Source organism: Pongo abelii, chromosome 15 (genome assembly GCF_028885655.2).
Source record: "Pongo abelii isolate AG06213 chromosome 15, NHGRI_mPonAbe1-v2.0_pri, whole genome shotgun sequence".
In the NCBI taxonomy this organism is placed as follows: Eukaryota; Metazoa; Chordata; class Mammalia; order Primates; family Hominidae; genus Pongo; species Pongo abelii.
Genome location: NC_072000.2, coordinates 45,477,260 through 45,499,166, shown reverse-complemented (window position 1 = coordinate 45,499,166; position 21,907 = coordinate 45,477,260). Strand labels below are relative to the sequence as shown.

Genomic DNA, 21,907 nt, shown 5'->3' with positions numbered 1-21,907 from the left:
CTTTTTTCCTGTATCCCCCATTTCTTCCCTCCCTCCCTCTCTCCTTTCCTTCCTTCCTCTCTTTCTCCTGCCTCCCTCCCTCTCTTTTTCCCTTCAGTAACTCAACAACTTATACTTAAACCTTTTGTCTATTAGTATTGAAATGGTTATAATACCTACATCAGAGTGTCACTGTGAATGTTATTGGATATATTATATACATCATGCACACAGCTGTGTATGCACATGTACCCAAGTACCATAACCTGAAAAAAAATGTTTTATATAAATCAATACCTTATCTATTTCAAGTTTCTTTGACCTGATTTTTGACCTCTTTCCACTACTTCCATCAGGGGCCCAATTTAGGTTCATGTCAGGAGGAGGTGGCAAACCTTTATTAGTCCAAATGGACATCGGGCTTACTGTGAACATCATTTTAGCTGATTATTGGATAATAGCAAATCTCCGTGTTAGTGTATTCATGGAGGTTTTATCTCCATCTAATCCCTAACCATTTTGTTCTATAATCCCCTTATTTAGATCCTTTATATCTACCAGTTTTCACCTTCCCTCTTTCTCTCCCTTATTTAGATCCTTTATATCTACCAGTTTTCACCTTCCCTCTTTCTCTCCCCTCTTCTGTGTCCCTTCCCTCCCTGTTTCCTCTTTCTTCTCTCTATCCCTCCCTGATTCCCTTCTTTCCTTCTCCCCTCCCTCTCTCATCCTTCGTTTATTCCTTCCTTCCTCCAAGACCTCCTCCTTTGCATGTTAAATCAGAAATTATTTCATAAAGAAACCATAATACTGCACATTTTATAAACATGCAAATTTTTAAAAATCCAATTCAGTAGAATTTCAAAACATTTATATTACATTATGTCCTCTCTTTAGCGTTCTGATTCATGTATAAATTTGTAGAAGCCAGATCAATTTTTTAATGTGCAAATGAGAAAGTGCGTGTTCTATTTGTTTATTAATATTCATAATACAAGTAATACATGAGTACATTATTCTTTTAAAATTAGATATAATAGAAGGAAGGCACAGTGACACATGCCTGTAATCCCAGCCGCTTTGGAAGGCTGAGGTGGGAAGACTGCTTGAGCCCAGTAGAACAAGCCTCAGCCTATGCAACATAGTAAGACCCTATGTCTAAAAATTAAGAAATAAATGTTTATTTATTTATTTATGGATGAGGGAGAGAATTATTTGTGGCTATACACGTGTAGCAGAATGTATCATGTTAATTTAGCTTTTCCATATTTTTACTGTGTTCATGTATACCTACATACGTGATAAAATTTAGAAAACTAAAAGGAAGCAAATACAAGTATATGTAAAATTGATAAAAATCTGATAAGGTCAGTGGGTTGTATGAATGACAGTTTCTTGATTGTAATATTGTACTATAGTTATGCAAGATGTAACCACTGGAAGAAACCAGGTATAAGATATGTAGGACTCCATCTGTGTTATTTCCACGACTGCATGAAAATCTACATAATAGCGCATCATCTGCCTTAGGGCAGACTTAAGTTGAACAGTTTCAGGACTGCAATCTTAGCACTTTACTACAAAATGAATATCTAGAAAAACATGTTTAATTGTCACAGTGAATTATTTGTCCTTATTAAACCATATTTGAAATACAGTGTGTCTCACAGAAAACTAGAAAAAATATAAATCTATCAGTCAATGAAAAGTTCTGAATTGCTGTTTGCTTTGGGTACCAGACCACATCAATGGCATTATAGTAAAGCACAGAGATTACATTTTGTACCAGGTATGTAATATGGTAAAATGACCAACTACTAAGTGCACTCCTGGACTGGTGTTAATCAGAGTCTTTACCTGTGCTTGCCTAATTGCATTTCCCTTAATTAGCCAATAAAATAAAATAAAATGCTGATTTCTGGTGCTCTTTATCTGTGTGTGTGTGTGTGTGTGTGTAGAGAGAGAGAGAGACAGAGAGAGAGAATATACTTTATAATGGTCACTGTAAAAATACTGGAACATATATATTAAAGTCAGTGGGTTGAACATGAGACTGTAAGTCCTGGGAAACTATTGAACAATTGAAAATTAGATTCATAGATAGTTAAAAGAGATTTTGAAATAAACTCAGAAAAACTAAGGACCACATGGAGTATGGGAGTTTCGAAGAACTGCAAATATTCTGAAAAGCAATATGGGTGTGAGAAATATCTACAAGCACGAGAAATACCATTTTTGGAAGGAGGACTTAAAAACACATTACAATGACAGGGAAGAACTAAGAGTTTTGATGTGAGAGGTATTACACTTTAAAATGTACCATCCTAATCGTACATCATGTGATGTACCACATGTCTTAGATTTCTTATTGTCCTGTAAGCTCTTTGAGGTCCAGGAATATAATACGAATAATTGTATGCCCTGCAGCATCTAGCACCTTCACCTACATACAACAAATTACATTTTTAACTGCAAATGAGGAAAAATCACATAGTAAAAAACATTCAAAGAAGTCACCTCTTGAGGAGAAAGTTTCCAAAAGAAAAGATGACTCAAAAAGAAGAGAATATTTTAAAAGGGAAAATTAAATGATGCAATTAGAAATCATTTTGATAGAGAGGTCATTGGAAAGAAGTTAAACTATGAAGGCTGTACGGGACAAATTTTCCATAAGGTCAGATTATAAACTGTCATGTATAAAAGACAGAGGAAGAATGAAGAACTAAAGATGAATACAAAATAATGTTTGCAAAGCATTTTCAGACACGTTATTTTATTAGACCATAACCCTGCTGTCCTTGGTCTTTTCTTGTTCAGCATTTTAACATTGACTTAAAAAAGGACATAAAAAATGATACTTGTTAAATCTGTGAATCTGTGACTGACACAAGACTGGGAGTTAAAAATGTCTCCATAGGTTTAATGAATGGGCCAAGACTGTCAAAATGAAATATAGTAAAGCCAAAGTAAAGAGGCTTAGATTTAGAAACTTAACTATTAACGTACAGGCAAGGGTTACTTCTTTAAAAGTAGTTTATATGAAATATACATAAGGGATTAATTGTCTCTATGATCCTTAATGGTCAATAGTTTCAGGACTGCAATCTCAGCATTCATTAATAGAAAAGACATATCCAGAAGAACAAGTTTAATAATCATATTGAAATATGTCATCCTTATCAAGCCACATCTGGAAAACAATGTGTCTCATTATGAATTCTGGTGAAACATGCTTAGAGACAAAAAATCAAGGAAATCTGGCAAGCACTGCAACTAAAAAGCGGTTGGAAAAACCTTGGAAATTTTAGCTTGAGAAAGAGATATGATAAAGAGAAGATACTTTCAAATGCCATTTGAAAGCATAATTTGGAAAGAAGGATAAGAGTTGGATGGGGGCTCTACTTTTACATTAAGAATATACTGTTAGGATAGTCCCATATTAGTAGGAGCCACCACGGAAAAAGTGAGCGAATTGATTTCTGATTGCTCACTCTGTATGAGTACCAAAAATGACATTCCAGTAGAGCCAAGATGGCCGAATAAGAACAGCTCCAGTCTACAGCTCCCAGCATGAGCAGCGCAGAAGACGGGTGATTTCTGCATTTCCAACTGAGGTACCAGGTTCATTTCACTAGGGAGTGTCAGACAGTGGGTGCAGGACAGTGGGTGCAGGCACACCGAGCATTAGCCGAAGCAGGGCGAGGCATCGCCTCACCCGGGAAGTGCAAAGGGGTCAGGGAATTCCCTTTCCTAGTCAAAGAAAGGGGTGACAGATGGCACCTGGAAAATCGGGTCACTCCCACCCTAATACTGTGCTTTTCCAACGGTCTTAGCAAACGGCACACCAGGAGATTATATCCCGTGCCTGGCTTGGAGGGTCCTACGCCCACGGAGCCTCACTCATTGCCAGCACAGCAGTCTGAGATCAAACTGCAAGGCGGCAGCAAGGCTGGGGGAGGGGCGCCCACCATTGCCCAGGCTTGAGTAGGTAAACAAAGCGGCCAGGAAGCTCGAACTGGGTGGAGCCCACCGCAGTTCAAGGAGGCCTGCCTGCCTCTGTAGACTTCACCTCTGGGGGCAGGGCACAGCCAAACAAAAGGCAGCAGAAACCTCTGCAGACTTAAATGTCCCTGTCTGACAGCTTTGAAGAGAGTAGTGGTTCTCCCAGCACGCAGCTGGAGATCTGAGAACAGACAGACTGCCTCCTCAAGTGGGTCCCTGACCCCCGAGTAGCCTAACTGGGAGGCACCCCCCAGTAGGGGTGGACTGACACCTCACAGAGTTTTGTACTCCTCTGAGACAAAACTTCCAGAGGAACGATCAGGCAGCAACATTTGCTGTAACATTTGCTGTTCACCAATATCCACTGTTCTGCAGCCTCTGCTGCTGATACCCAGGCACACAGCGTCTGGAGTGGGCCTCCAGCAAACTCCAACAGACTTGCAGCTGAGGGTCCTGACTGTTAGAAAGAAAGCTAACAAACAGAAGGGACCAAACCCCCTGTACCAAAACCCCATCTGTACGTCACCATCATCAAAGACCAAAGGTAGATAAAACCACAAAGATGGGGAAAAAACAGAGCAGAAAAACTGGAAACTCTAAAAATCAGAGCACCTCTCCTTCTCCAAAGGAACGCAGCTCCTCACTAGCAACGGAACAAAGCTGGACGGAGAATGATTTTGACGAGTTGAGAGAAGAAGGCTTCAGATGGTGAAACTACTCCAAGCTAAAGGAGGAAGTTCGAACCCATGGCAAAGAAGTTAAAAACCTAGAAAAACAAATTAGACGAATGGCTAACTAGAATAACCAATGCAGAGAAGTCCTTAAAGGACGTGAGGGAGAAAATCCATGGCACAAGAACTACGTGACACATGCAAAAGCCTCAGTAGCCGATTCAATCAACTGGAAGAAAGGGTATCAGTGATGGAAGGTGAAATGAATGAATTGAAGCGAGAAGACAAGTTTAGAGAAAAAAGAATAAAAAAGAAATGAACAAAGCCTCTAAGAATATGGGACTATGTGAAAAGGCCAAATCTACGTCTGAATGGTGTACCTGAAAATGACGGGGAGAATGGAACCAAGCTGGAAAACACTCTGCAGGATATTATCCAGGACAACTACCCCAATCTAGCAAGGCAGGCCAACATTCAAATTCAGTAAATACAGAGAATGCCACAAAGATACTCCTCGAGAAGAGCAATTCCAAGACACATAATTGTCAGATTCACCAAAGTTGAAATGAAGGAAATAATGTTAAGGGCAGCCAGAGAGAAAGGTCGGGTTACCCACAAAGGGAAGTCAATCAGACTAACAGCTGATCTCTCAGCACATACTCTACAAGCCACAAGGGAGTGGGGGCCAATATTCAACATTCTTAAAGAAAAGAATTTTCAACCCAGAATTTCATATCCAGCCAAACTAAGCTTCATAAGTGAACGAGGAATAAAATACTTTACAGACAAGCAAATGCTGAGAGATTTTGTCACCACCAGGCCTGCCCTAAAAGAGCTCCTGAAGGAAGCACTAGACATGGAAAGAACAACCGGTACCAGCCACTGCAAAAACATGCCAAATTGTAAAGACCATGGAGGCTAGGAAGAAACTGCATCAACTAACGAGCAAAATAACCAGCTAATATCATAATGACAGGATCAAATTCACACATAACAATATTAACCTTAAAGGTAAATGGGATAAATGCTCCGATTAAAAGACACAGACTGGCAAACTGGATAAAAAGTCAAGACCCATCAGTGTGCTGTATTCAGAAAACCCATCTCATGTGCAGAGACACACATAGGCTCAAAATAAAGGGATGGAGGAAGATCTACCAAGCAAACGGAAAACAAAACAAGGCAGGGGTTGCAATCCTAGTCTCGGATAAAACAGACTTTAAACCAACAAAGATCAAAAGAGACAAAGAAGGCCATTACATAGTGGTAAAGGGATCAATTCAACAAGAAGAGCTAACTATCCTAAATATATATGCACCTAATACAGGAGGACCCAGATTCATAAAGCAAGTCCTTAGAGACCTAAAAAGAGACTTAGCCTCCCACACAATAATAATGGGAGACTTTAACACCCCACTGTCAACATTAGACAGATCAACGAGACAGAAAGTTAACAAAGATATCCAGGAATTGAACTCAGCTCTCCACCAAGCGGACCTAATAGACATCTACAGAACTCTCCACCCCAAATCAACAGACTGTATATTCTTCTCAGCACCACACTGCATTTATTCCAAAATTGACCACATAGTTGGAAGTAAAGCACTCCTCAGCAAATGTAAAAGAACAGAAATTATAACAAACTGTCTCTCAGACCACAGTGCAATCAAACTAGAACTCAGGATTAAGAAACTCACTCAAAACTGCTCAACTACATGGAAACTGAACAGCCTGCTCCTGAATGACTACTGGGTACATAACGAACTGAAGGCAGAAATAAAGATGTTCTATGAAACCAACGAGAACAAAGACACAACATACTAGAATCTCTGGGACACATTCAAAGCAGTGTGTAGAGGGAAATTTATAGCACTAAATGCCCACAAGAGAAAGCAGGAAAGATCTAAAATCGACACCCTAACATCGCAATTAAAAGAACTAGAGAAGCAAAAGCAAACATATTCAACAGCTAGCAGAAGGCAAGAAATAACTAAGATCAGAGCAGAACTGAAGGAAATAGAGACACAAAAAATGCTTCAAAAAATCAATGAATCCAGGAGCTGGTTTTTTGAAAAGATCAACAAAATTGATAGACCACTAGCAAGACTGACAAAGAAGAAAAGAGAGAAGAATCAAATAGACGCAATAAAAAATGATAAAGGGGATATCACCACCAATCCCACAGAAATACAAACTACCATCAGAGAATACTATAAACACCTCTATGCAAATAAACTAGAAAATCTAGAAGAAATGGATAAATTCCTCGATGCGTAAACCCTCCCAAGACTAAACCAGGAGGAAGTTGAATCTCTGAATAGACCAATAACAGGCTCTGAAATTGAGGCAATAATTAATAGCTTACCAACCAAAAAAAGTCCAGGACCAGATGGATTCACAGCCGAATTCTACCACAGGTACAAGGAGGAGCTGGTACAATTCCTTCTGAAACTATTCCGATCAATAGAAAAAGAGGGAATACTCCCTAACTAATTTTATGAGGCCAGCATCATCTTGATACCAAAGCCGGGCAGAGATATAACAAAAAAACAGAATTTTAGACCAATATCCCCGATGAACATCGATGCAAAAATCCTCAATAAAATACTGGCAAACCAAATCCAGCAGCACATCAAAAAGCTTATCCACCATGATCAAGTGGGTTTTATCCCTGGGATGCAAGGCTGGTTCAACATACAAAAATCAATAAACGTAATCCAGCATATAAACAGAACCAAAGACAAAAACCACATGATTATCTCAATAGATGCAGAAAAGGCCTTTGACAAAATTCAACAACCCTTCATGCTAAAAACTCTCAATAAATTAGGTATTGATGGGACATATCTCAAAATAATAAGAGCTATCTATGACAAACCCACAGCCAATATCATACTGAATGGGCAAAAACTGGAAGCATTCCCTTTGAAAACGGGCACAAGACAGGGATGCCCTCTCTCACCACTCCTATTCAACATAGTGTTGGAAGTTCTGGCCAGGGCAATGAGGCAGGAGAAGGAAATAAAGGGTATTCAACTAGGAAAACAGAAAGTCAAATTGTCCCTGTTTGCAGATGACATGATTGTATATCTAGAAAACCCCATCGTCTCAGCCCAAAATCTCCTTAAGCTGATAGGCAACTTCAGCAAAGTCTCAGGATACAAAATCAATGTGCAAAAATCACAAGCATTCTTATAAACCAATAACAGACAAACAGAGAGCCAAATCATGAGTAAACTTCCATTCACAATTGCTTCAAAGAGAATAAAATACCTAGGAATCCAACTTATAAGGGATGTGAAGGACCTCTTCAAGGAGAACTACAAACCACTGCTCAATGAAATAAAAGAGGACACAAACAAATGGAAGAACATTCCATGCTCATGGGTAGGAAGAATCAATATTGTGAAAACGGCCATACTGTCCAAGGTAATTTATCGATTCAATGCCATCCCCATCAAGCTACCAATGACTTTCTTCACAGAATTGGAAAAAACTACTTTAAAGTTCATATGGAACCAAAAAAGAGCCCGCATTGCCAAGTCAATCCTAAGCCAAAAGAACAAAGCTGGAGGCATCATGCTACCTGACTTCAAACTATACTACAGGCCTACAGTAACCAAAACAGCATGGTACTGATACCAAAACAGAGATATAGACCAATGGAACAGAATAGAGCCCTCAGAAATAATGCCACATATCTACAACTATCTGATCTTTGACAAATCTGACAAAAACAAGAAGTTGGGGAGGGTTTCCCTATTTAATAAATGGTGCTGGGAAAACTGGTTAGCCATATGTAGAAAGTTGAAACTGGATCCCTTCCTTACACTTTATACAAAAATTAATTCAACATGGATTAAAGACTTAAATGTTAAACCTAAAACCATAAAAACCCTAGAAGAAAACCTAGGCATTACCATTCAGGACATAGGCATGGGCAAGGACTTCATACCTAAAACACCAAAAGCAATGGCAACAAAAGCCAAAATTGACAAATGGGATCTAATTAAACTACAGAGTTTCTGCACAGCAAAAGAAACTATCATCAGAGTGAACAGGCAACCTACAGAATGGGGGAAAATTTTTGCATCTACTCATCTGACAAAAGGGCTAATATCCAGAATCTACAATGAACTCAAACAAATTTACAACAAAAAAACAAATAACCCCGTCAAAAAGTGGGCAAAGGATATGAACAGACACTTCTCAAAAGAAGACATTTATGCAGCCAAAAGACACATGAAAAAATGCTCATCATCACTGGCCATCAGAGAAATGCAAACAAAAACCACAATGAGATAGCATCTCACACCAGTTAGAATGGCGATCGTTAAAAAGTCAGGAAACAACAGGTGCTGGAGAGGATATGGAGAAATAGGAACACTTTCACACTGTTGGTGGGACTGTAAACTAGTTCAACCATTGCGGAAGTCAGTGTGGCAACTCTGCAGCGATCTAGAACTAGAAATACCATTTGACCCAGCCATCCCATTACTGGGTATATACCCAAAGGATTATAAAACATGCTGCTATAAAGACACATGCACATGTATGTTTCTTGCGGCACTATTCACAATAGCAAAGACTTGGAACAAACCCAGATGTCCAACAATGATAGACTGGATTAAGAAAATGTGGCACATATGCACCATGGAATACTATGCAGCCATAAAAAATGATGAGTTTATGTCCTTTGTAGGGACATGGATGAAGCTGGAAACCATCATTCTCAGCAAACTGTCGCAAGGACAAAAAACCAAACACTGCATGTTCTCACTCAGAGGTGGGAATTGAACAATGAGAACACATGGACACAGGAAGGGGGACATCACGCACCGGGGCCTGTCGTGGGGTGGCAGGAAGGGGGAGGAATAGCATTAGGAGATATACCTAATGTTAAATGACGAGTTAATGGGTGCAGCACACCAACATGGCACATGTATACATATGTAACAAACCTGCACGTTGTGCACATGTACCCTAAAACTTAAAGTATAATTTAAAAAAAATGACATTCTTGTGTAGGACTTAAGTTTGGAGGAGATTGGCCTTAAGGATTCTGTCTGATGCTAATGTCCTGTGAGACTGCCCTTAGTAAGATACTTAGGGTTAAGTTAACCCTATGCTCAAAGTCAAACTGACTTCTCTGCATCCTCAGAGTGTGCATCTGCTTGGAGAGACTTCCAAAGAGATGAGATAAACAGATACATTGTATGTATCACCAGTGACTTTATAATGTGATAAACATTTAAAACTAAATATAAGTGTGAATATTTATCTAATCTCCTTGAACATATCTAGAAGTCCATTCTTAAGCCAATACATTTGTGCATTGGAGGAAAGAAAATACACATATGTGGAAGGATTATAATTTCAATTTTTTTTTCAATATGTTCTAATTTGTGATTTTGATGCTTGACCACAGGAGCTGTAACTCCATTTATAGCTGTAAAACTATGTGCATTTGAATTTTACCATAAGTGCTATTAACACTGAACTTTATTAACAAGAGCATAATTTGATTTTCTTCTTTAGAGTGATTACATGCTGAAATGGTTTGGCTCTATGTCCCCACCCAAATCTCATCTTGAATTATAATTTTGTTGAGGGAGGGCCCTGGTAGGAGGTGATTGATCATTGGGGCAGTTTCCCCTTTGCTCTTCTCATGATAGTGAGGGGGCTCTCACAAGATCTGATGGTTTTAAAAGTAGCATGTTCTCACTCATAAGTGAGAGTTGAACAATGAGAACACATGGACACAGGGCGGGAAACATCACACACTGGGGCCTGTTGGGGCGTAGGGGGCTGAGGGAGGGATAGCATTAGGAGAAATATCTAATGTAGATGATGGGTTGATGGGTGCAGCAAACCAACATGGCACGTGTATACCTATGTAACAAACCTACACGTTGTGCACGTCTACCCTAAAAATTATAATAATAATTTTTAAAAAGTGGCAGTTTCCCCTGTGTGCTCTCTTCTGCCACCTTGTGAAGAAAGTGCCTGCTTCACCTTTGCCTTACTCCAGGACTGTAAATTTTCTGAGGCCTCTCCAGCAATGCAAAACTGTGTCAATTAAACTTCCTTTGTTTATAAATTACCCAGTCTTAGGTAGTATCTTTACAGCAGTTTGAAAATGGCCTAATACACATGCATTAGCCAAATAATTTTGCGTAAGGGGTAACTGAGATCACAATACAATGAAAGCAAATTTTAATATTTAATATATGTACTTTATTATTTTCAAAGCTTTTTAACATACATTATTTTATGTGACCTTCAAAATAATATTACAAAGCAGGTATCACAGTTATCATTTGCTCTCATTTTCAAGCTCAAAGATGATATCTCTTGCACAGGTCTATGCCACTATTTGCTGGCACGTAAAACAACAAACTATAGAATCTCTTTCCATTCTATACATATATATAGAAATATATATATATATGAAATCTGATATATATATAAGAAATCTGATATATATATATATATATATATATATGAAAAGTTACTCAGCCTCAAGAAATTCCAACTAAGCCATGACGTTAAGAGAGAAGAAAACTGATAACATTATGCAGGATGTAAACACTAAGAAATAAAATGGAAATGTAATTTATAGGGACCAAATTTTAAAATCACTTATACACAATTTTTCTAGTTTATTTTGGAGGTAAGGACAATATATGTTTGATCTTATCTCATCATATCAAAATGAATAAGCCAAACAGAAAATGTTTTAATATAGAAAAGAAAGTTAGAGAGACAGTTTCAAAATGTGCATGTCTCCCTGTTGATGTTAGCTAAAAGTTACCATTTTTGATATTTTATTTAAATATGTGCTAGTTTTCTAACATCAGTAACCCAATTCTTAATTCTGGCATTGATTTAGTGACAATGAACTTTCAACATTAGGATGAAAATGTTCTCATCTAATTAGTGAACTTATTTTAACTTTTATTTTAGGTTTGGAGGTACGTATGAAGGATTGTTACATAGGTAAACATGTGCCATGGGAGTCTGTGGTACATCTTATTTCATCACCCAGGTATTAAGCCCAATATCCAATAGTGATCTTTGCTTCTCCTCTCCCTCCTCCCACTCAAATAGACCCCAGTGTCTATTGTTTCCTTCTTTGTGTTCATAAAGTCATATGGTTTCGCTTCCACTTATAAGTGAGAACATGCAGTATTTGGTTTTCTGTTCCTGTGTTAGTTTGCTAAGGATAATAGCCTCCAGCTCCTTCCATGTTCCCGCAAAAGACATCATCTCTATATACGCCATGGAATACTATAGCTGTACAATAAATATTTCTTAGTGTATATATAGCACATTTTTATGGAATCTATCATTAAATCAACGAATGTTTGTTAATTCAATGTCTATGACATCCTTTGGTTCTATTTGCACTCAGTTCTTGCTTTATTATAAGTAAGTATTTCACTAACTTTGGCATGAATTAATACAATAGCTTTATAAATGGATTCAGTCTTATAAGACAATACAGTTTTATAAGACAATACAACATATTCTGGATTGTTACTGTTTGCATACGTCTCTCAACGCTCATGTATTGGAAACTTAATTGTCATTGCAACAGTATTAAGAGGTGAGGCCTTTAAGAGGTGATTAGGTAATGAAGGCTCTGTCCTCGTAAATGGTTAAATGACATTATTATGGGAGTGGGCAAGTTATCATAACAGTGAGTTCATTATAAAAAATATGAGCTTGCCAATTATTCTGTCTGGTGTCCTCACTTCCACCTTCAGCCCTTCTATCATGGAGTGACCCTTGCCAGATGCTGGTGCCATACTACAGAATCCATTGCCTCCAGAACTACAAGATAAATATATATATATATATATACATATATATATATATAAAATATCCAGTCTGTGGTATTCTGTTATAGCAGCAGAAAAGAGTAGGTCACCCATATTTTTATTTTGCCAACACTGTCATGATTACCTTCAAATGCAAATAAAATTATGTGTCACATATGAAATTCTAGTGTACCATTAAAGGCCCATAAGCATCTGGCTTTCACCATTCCTCACACTCTAAGCTGTATTCATACTGAACCATACATTTTTTTCTGAGTTTTTAATATTAGGGTAAAAATACACAACAAATTTACTATTTAGTAGTTTTTAGTGCACAATTTAGTAGTATTGTGTACATTTATACTGTTGCACAACCATCATTACCACTCTTCTCCAGAGCTCTTTTCATCTTGCAAAACTATTAAAAAATAACTCTCCATTATCCCCTACCTGAAGTCCCTTGCAATCACCATTCCACTGTCAGTTGCTATGTTTGGGTCTACTCTAAGTTCCCTCTATAAGTGGAGTCATATAATATTCTTTTGTAATTGGCATATTTTATTTAGCATAATCTCCTCAAGATTTATCCATGCTCTATCACATGTAAGTTGTTTCTTCCTTTATGAAGCTAATATTCCATTGCATGTATATACCATTACCTTAGCCATTCGTCTGCTAATGGACAGGTGAATTGTTTCCAACTTTAAGCTTTGTGACTAATATAATTTTAAACATGGATATACAAATACATTTTTTGATATCTTGCTTTCTATTCTTTCCACTTCTATACCCCAAAGTGGAATTACTGAATCACAGTAATTCTATTTTAATATTTTGAGGAACTATCTTATTTTCCCAGGCAAATGAACCACTTTCACTTTACATTCCCGCCAACATATCAAGAGTGTACAAAGGTTTAAATCACTTCACATCTTCTCCAAGTCTTCTTATTTTCTGTGTTTATATTCTTTGGAGAGTCTTCATCCTAATGATTATGAAGTAGTATTACATGGTGGTTTTGATTTGCATTTTCCTAAAACTGTTCATACTAGGCATTTTATTATATGTTTTTTGGCCATTGGTATATCTTTTCTGGAGCATGCCTGTTGAAGGCCTTCATCTGTTTTTGAATTGGCTTATTTCTTGTTGAGTTTTAGGAGTTCTCTATATATTCAGGATATTAATAACTTATCATATACATAATTTCCAAATACTTTCTCCCATTCTGTGGGTTACCTTTTTACTCTATTGATAGTATCTTTTATGCACTTTAAAAAATGTTCATGATTCCAGTTTGTCTATTTTTCTCTTTGTTGTCTATGCCTCTGCTGTCATATCCAATAAACCATTACTAAATCCAATATTTTAAAGCATTTGCCTTGTGTGTTGTTTTAAGAGGTTATAGTTGTCAGTGTTATATTTAGGTCTTTAATCCAGTTTAATTTTTGTATATGGTGTTATGTAAAGGTCCAACTTAATTATTTTGCATGTTTTTCCAGAATCACTTGTTAAAAAGACTGTTCTTTCCCCACCTGAATGGTGTTGGCAACCTTGTCAAAAATAATTTGTCCATACATGCAAGGGTTTGTTTCTAAATGCTGTATTCCATTTCATAGGTATATATGTTTGTCTTTATGGCAGTACCAATATCCTTTGATTACCGTAGCTTTGTAGTAAGTTTTGCAATCAGGAAGTATAAGCCCCATAGCTTTAAATATATATATATTGTTTTGGTTATTCAGGATTCCTTGAAATTCTGTGTGTGTTTTAGAATTTTTAAAAATTTCTTCAACAAAGTAATCAGAATATAGTGATTGGAAATTTGTAGATCCCTTTGGGTAATACTGATGTTTTAACAATATTAACTCTTCGCACTGTGAACACAGGGATTCTTTCTAATCTATGTCTTCTTTCATTTATTTCAGAAATGTTTTGTAGTTTTCATTCTGTAAGGCTTTTGCCTCCTTTTTAAGATTATTCCTAACTCTTTTATTCTTTCTGATGGTATCGTAAATTGAATCATTTTCTTAATTTTCTTTTCAGACTGTTCATTATTAGTGTATAGACTGCAAATGCTCTTTGTGTGTTAACATTGTATTCGCTTATTTTGCTGAATGTGTTAATTAGTTCTGGCAAGCTTTTAGGTGTGTATTTTCTTTAGGATTTTCTACTTAAAAGATCATATCATCTGAGATCAGAGATAATTTTCTTCCTTTCTTTTCAATTCTAATGTCTTTTCCTTCCCTCCTTTCATGCATTTGGAGTGCCTTTCTAATTTTGTTTTGCTTTTTTAAAAAATGTTTGTGAGTACACAGTAGGTGAATAGATATTGCTCAAAAGAGGAAATATAACTGGCAAAGAGGTATAGGAAAAAGTGTTCAACATCATTGATAATCAGAGAAATGAAAATAAAATCTACAATGAGATATCATCTCACCCCTTTATTTGTTTTTATTGCCTAATTGCTCTGGCAAAGATCTACCACTCCACTGAATAAAAGCGGCAAAGTGAATTCTTGCCTTGTTCATGATTTTAGGAGAAAATATTTTAGTCTTGCCCCACTGAGTGCGATGTTTCTGTATTTTTTGTCATACATGACTTTTATAATATTGAGGTAGCTTCCTTCTATTCTTTGAGTGTTTTGTATCAGGAAAAGATAGTGAATTTTGTCAAATCTTTTCTTGGCATTAATTGAGATAATCATGTATTTTTTCCTTCATTCTGTTTATGTGGTATATTACAGTGAATGATTTTAATACGGTGAGCCATCATTCCATTCTAGGAATAAGTCACACACAGTTTGTATATAATCCTTTTAATATGCTGCTGAATTCAGTTTGCTAGTATTTTGTTGAGAATCTATACATCAATGATAATAAGGTATAACTGCCTGCAATATTTGTTTCCTGTATTGTCTTTGTCTGACTTTGCTACCAGGGTAATGGTGGCCTCATAGAATGAGTTAGGGAGTGTTCCTTCCTTTTCCATTTGAGAAAGATTAGTATCAGTTCTTTAAATGTTTAGTAGAATTCATTAGTGAAGCCATCAGATCCAGGGCTTTTCTTTTTGGGGAAGGTTTTAGTTACTGGTTCAATTTCCTTACTGGTTACAGTGCTATTCAGATATTCTATTTCTTTGTGGGTTAATTTTGGTAAGTTTTGTATTTTTAAGAATTTGTCTATTTCATGTAGGTTATTCAGTTTGTAGATATACAATTGTTCAGGATAATCTCGTAATCCTTTTTATTTCTGTAGAATTAGTAGTAACATCCCCACTTTCATTTTTTACAACAAACTTATCTTGAATCTTCTCTCATTTTTTTCTTAGTCCAATATTCATCAATTTTATGGAGCCTTTCAAAGAACCAATTTTTAATTTGAATGTTCTCTCTTATTTTACTATTATTTATTTCAATGATATCTGCTCCAATCTTTATTATTTATTTCCCTCTGCTATTTTTTTGGGTTTAGTTTGGTCCTCTTTTTCTAGTTCCAGAAATTGTAAAGTTCGGTTGTTCAATGAAGAGCTTTCTTATTTTTAAATGTAAGCATGTATAGCTAAAAGTTTTCCAGTTAGCACTGCTTTCACTGAGTACCGTAAGTTTTGATATGTTATGATTTTGTTTTCCTTCATTGCTAAGTATTTTCTAATTTCTCTTGTGATTTTTGACCCATTCATGTTATTTAATTTCCACAAATATATGTTATTTAATTTTGACAAATTTGTGGTATTTTCACCTTTTCTTTTGTTATTTCTAACTTTATTCTGCCATTGTCACCAGAGTAAATATTTTATGTGATATCAATCTTTTAAAATGTATAGATACTTAATCTGTGGCTTAATATATGTTCTATCCTGAAAAATGTCTTGGGTGAACTTGAGAAGAATGTGTATCTGTTGTTGGGTAGAGTGTTCTGTGTATATCTGTTAGGTCCGGTTGTCTTATTTTGTTCGTTAAATCTTCTATCTTCTTATCTTCTGTTTAGTTGTTCTATTGAAAGTGAAGTACTGAAGCATCCAACTATTGTGTAGAGATATTTTCCCCTTCAATTCGGTCAGTTTTTACTTTATATTTTTACAGTCAATTACTACATGTGTAAATGTTCAAAACTGTTTTGTCTTCTTGCTCTATTACTCTTGCTCAACTTTTATTAATAAATAATGCCTTTGTTTGTCTCTTGTAAGCTTTATAAATTTAAAGTTTATTTCATCTGCTGTTACTATAGCTACCCCAGCTTTATTTTTGTTAATATTTGCATGAAATATATTTTTACATATTTTCATTTTCAACCTATTGGTGTTCTGGATCCAAACTGAGTCTCTGGTGAACAGCATATTATTTGAATTACTGTGTGCATGGGTGTGTTTCTTAATGCCTTTTACTAATCTTTGTCTTTGAATTGGAGTGGTTAATCCGTTTACACTTAAAGTGATTACTGATAATGTGGGACTTACTTTTGTCATGTTGCTATTTGTTTTCCATATGTATTATAGAATAATGCTCCTCATTTCCTACACTACTGCCCTCTTTTGTGTTTATTTAAAATTTTTGTACTGAAATGGTTAAATTTATTTCTCTCTTCCTATTTATTTATTTTTTTCATTTATTTGAGACAGAGCCTCATTCTGTCACCCAGGCTGGGAGTGAAGTGGCAGGATACCAGCTCTCTGCAGCTTCAACCTCCTGGGCTCAAGTGATACTCCTGTCTCAGCCTCCTGACTAGCTAGGACGACAGGTGCATGCCACCACCATGCTTAGTTAAATTTTGTATTTTTTCTAGAGATGAGATTTTTGCCACGTTGCCTTGGTTGGTCTCAAACTCCTGGGCTCAAGCAATTCACTCACTTTGATCTCCCAAAGTGCTAGGATTACAGGCATGAGGTACTGCACCCAGTAGCTTTCTCATTTTCTTTTGTGTATATTCTTTAGTATTTTATTTGTAGTTACCAAATGATTGAATTTAACATCCTCCAGTTACAAGACTCTGATTTTATTCCAGCTTAACTTCAATAACATACAACATCTCTACTCCTTTGACAGTTCCATCCACACCACTTTTAGCTGTTGTCACAAAATTATATCTTTGTACATTTTTTCCTAAAGTACAAACGAATATATTTCTTTTAAAATTTTATTAATTTATGTTTAATTCACAAAAAATAATTGTACATATCGATGAGGTAAAATGTGATGTTTTGATCTATGTATACATTGTACAGAGAGCCAATTAAGCTAATTAACATATCCACCACCTTAACAACTTATATTTTTTGTGGTGAGGACATTAAAAATCTATTATTTTAACAATTTTTAAATACATGATATATTCCTACTAACTGTAGTTACCATGCAGTGGAATACAACACTAAAGTTTATTTCTCCAATAAAACTGGAACTTTGTCCCCTTTGGTCAACATTTTCATTTTCCTCATCCTTCCCCAGTCTCTGGTAACCACTTTTTAACTTTTGATTCTACGAGATAAACTGTTTTATTTTTAATTTTATTTTATTGATTTATTTTTTGGTCAAGCACTGTGTCTTTATTTTACATATTATTTCCAAAGCAGACACTGTTTAAGTGAGCAGCCAACAGAATTTATAAAATAGAAAGTGAAAGCAAAGGTAACTGGCTCAAGTCTCTAGTGTATACCATGTATATTTCATATCTGATCGCCTTGCACGTCTGGCTTAAGTGAAGGTAGGGTGATGTAGATTTTGCAAGCAAGAAATCTATTTTCTGTGACCAGGAATGGCTACTACATGCCTTATAAAAAAATGCACAACATGAAATGTTTCAATGCAATCAAAATTTCCTCAAGCAAGGATATGCATGAACAATAATGAACACATACACAGCAACTTGGGCAGAAAGAATGGATCATGCCGTGGGACAGTGAGGTTAGCACACTGATCAAGAGCCCCAAACAGGAGGAGCCAACCCAGTGGCAAAGCAGACTAGGAGGGTGAGCAGCAGCCATTTCCAGCCACCTTGATTTCCTTCCTGCCTTCACTCTAAGTTGAGCAGTTCCATGTCAAAGATAGGGTAGCACTGGGAGGGATGACACTAGAGTAGCCTGGAGCTCTATATGACACATCATGTATGCAGGTCAGCTTCACCTTCTGCCCCAAGCTCATCTGCGCTAGGTACTCTTCAAAACCATTGATGACTTCCTGTTCACCAGTTTTGAACTTGAAAGGTTTGTTTCTGTCTTGGGATAAATCAAATCTATCCCCATTTTGGAACATCCCTATGTAGTGTGCTACACACATCTGGCTCTTCTTGACTCTTCTGGCTATTGTTGGTGAATGTCCTTCTTGACCCATCATGGCCCCATAAGCCCCATCCATGGGAATTGCTGATGTTGCCCCGAACCCAGTTTGGCTCCCGCCCCAGTCACATAGTCGCTCCAACTTACCTTCCTGTCACAACTGCAGAGATGAAAGAAGTGCAGCTGAAGTTGGGACCTGAGTCAGTAGGTAGGATGATATCAAGTTTTTTAGATATTACATATAAGTGAGATCATAAAGTATTAGTCTTTCTATGACTGGCTGAATTCACTTAGTGTAAATTCCTCCAGTTGCAGCCATGTTGTGAATGAAAAAAATTTCCTTATTTTTATGGCTGTATATTATTCTAATGTGTGTGTGTGTGTGTGTGTGTGTATACACACCACATTTGCTTTATTCATCTTTTAATAAAATCAGGTTGCTTCTATATCTTGGCTACTGTGACTAATTCTGAAATAAACACGAAAGTACAGGTATTTCGTTCACATGCTGATTTCAGATTCATTGGCTATATATCCAAAAGTAACATTTCTGGGACATATGGAATCTACTTTTAGTTTTTGGAAAATCTCCATACTATTTTGCAAAATGATCGTATTAATTTACATTGGCCCCAACAATGTACAAAGGGTCTCTTTCTTGCCAACACTTGTTATCTCAACAACATTTATCATTTTTTGTAACAGCCATTTTAATGGGTGTGAGGTGATATCTCATTGTGGTTTCAATTTTCATTTCCCTGATGATTAGAGACATTGTTTCTCCACTGTGTAAATTGTTGTCTTTGCTGCATGAAAGCTTTTTAGTTAGATGCAATATCCTCTGTCTATTTTTGCTTTTCTCATCTGTGCTTTTGAAGTTCCATCCCAGAAATCCTTTCCCAGACCAAAATTACAAAGCCTTTACCCTACATTTTCTTCTACTAGATTCATTGATTCAGTCTTTCATATAGGTCTTTTGTCCATTTTGAATTAATTCTCATATATGGTGTATCAGAAAGATCCAATTTCATGCTTCTGAATGTGGATATAAAGTTTTGTCAACACCATTTATTGAAGTGATTGTCTTTTCTTCATTGTGTGTATCTTTGTGGAAAATCAATTGACCTTAAATAGTCAGGTTTGCTTCTGTGCTTTCTATTCTTTTCCATTCATCAATATATCTTATTTCATGCCAGTACCATGCTGTTTTGACTACAATAGCTTTATAATCTATTTTGAAATCAGGAAATTTGATACCTCCTACTTTATTCTTTTTACTCAATTGCTTTGGCTATTCAAGGATTTTTTTTCTATTAGACTTTTATTCTATTTCTGTGAAAAACAAATAGGAATTCTGATAGAGATTGCATTGAATCTGTAGGTTGCTTTGGGTACTATGTAGGTTTTTAAAATAGCAAATTTTTCAATCTATGAACATGAGTTATCTTTTAATTTACTTGTGTGTTTTTCAACTTCTTTCACCTATGTATTATAGTTTTCATCACAGTCATCATTCGCCTCTTCAGTTAAATGTACTCCCAAATATTTAATTTTATTTTTGGATGCTATTGTAAATGGAATTATTTTCTTGAATACTTTTTGGATGGTTTGTTGTTAGTTTATAGAAATAGTACTCTTTTTTAGATGTTGTTTTCATAAACTACAACTTTATTAAATGTACTAATCAGTTCTAATAGGTCTTTGATAAAGCCTTCAGAGTTTTCTACAATAAAATCACATCATGGCAAACCTGATGCCAATTTCAATTTGCACTGACAATTTCACTTCTTTTTTTTCCTTTATGGAGGCCTTTTATTTCTTTTTTCTAATCTAGTTGTTCTAGCTAGGACTTCCAATGCTATAATGAATAGAAGTGATGACAGTGAGCATCCTTTTCTATTTCCTTATCTTAGAAGAAAAGCTTTCAACTTTTCACTGTTTAATATGATATTAACTGTGGGCTTGTAATATATGTATTTTATTATGTTCAGGTACATTATTTCAATACCTATTTGTTGAGAGTTTTTATCCTGATCAGATGTTAAATGTAGTCAAATGTTTTTTCTGTGTCTATCAAGAAAATTTTTTTCCTGTATCATATGGTTTTCTTCTTCATTTTGTTAATATAGTGTAACTCATTTATTGATTTATGTGCATTGAGCCATCCTTTCTCTTGTGGAATGAATCTCATTTGATCATAGTTAATAAATATTTTATGTGCTTCTGAATTTGGTTTGCTAATTTTGTTGAGGATTTTTGCTCCATATTTATCAGGGATTTTGGCCTGTTGTTTTCTTTTCTTGTAGTGTCCTTGTATGGCTTTAATATTAGGGTAAAGTTTGCCTTGTAAAATAAATTTTGAAGTATTCCCTCCATTTCAATTTTCTGGATAATCTTGAGAAGGATTGATATTAGGTATTTAAATGTTTGGTAGAATTAGCAGTGAGGCTATCATGCCCTGGGCTTTATTTTTATTTTTGGAAGTTTTTTATTGCTGATTCAATCTCCTTACTCATTACAAGTCTGTTCAGATTTTTCTATTTCTTTTGTTGTTGTTGTTGTGGTACATAAAATGTTTCTAGGAATTAATTTATTTTTTCTGTCATTCATTTTTTATTGTATAGTTGTCCATGATAGTCTTTAGGTCCCTTGCATTTCTGTGGTATCAGTTATAATGATTCCTTCCATTTGGATTTTATATGAGTCTTCTTTCTCTTTGTCCTTGTTAGTCTAGCTAATGGTTTGTCAATTTTATCTTTTGAAAAAACCCCAATTTTATTTTCATTTATATTTTCTACTGTTTTTCTAGTCTCTATTTTGTTTATTTCTGCTCCGATCTTTGTTATTTACTTCCTTCCACTAAGTTTGTGCTTAGTTTGTTCTTTTTTTTTCTAGTTGCTAGAGGTATAACATTAGATTGTTTGATATCTTTCTTCTTCTTTGATGTAGGTGTTTATTGTCATAAAATTCCCTCTAAGGATTGTTTTTGCTGTATCCCATAAGTTTTGGTATGTTGTGTTTCCATTTTTCCTTGTCTCAAGAGTTCTTTTTAATTTTTCTTTTAATTTATCCTTTGTCCTATGTGTCATTAAGAAGGATATTTAATTCCACATATTTGTGAGTTCTTCAAGATGATGATGATGGTGATGATGATGATGATGATGA

At 35.8% G+C, this 21,907-nt stretch overlaps 2 protein-coding genes across 5 annotated transcripts in view; both read right to left on the bottom strand.

Annotated features, from left to right (window-relative positions):
- LRFN5 (leucine rich repeat and fibronectin type III domain containing 5) overlaps nucleotides 1-21,907 on the bottom strand; it is a 316,314-nt gene that overhangs the window by 151,869 nt on the left and 142,538 nt on the right. The window lies entirely within an intron of this gene.
- On the bottom strand, nucleotides 12,503-20,585 carry LOC129049757 (peptidyl-prolyl cis-trans isomerase FKBP1B-like). The gene has a single exon (XM_054530063.2). The coding sequence runs from the start codon at nucleotides 18,819-18,821 to the stop codon at nucleotides 18,486-18,488; it is 336 nt and encodes a 111-aa protein (XP_054386038.1). The 5' UTR covers nucleotides 18,822-20,585; the 3' UTR covers nucleotides 12,503-18,485.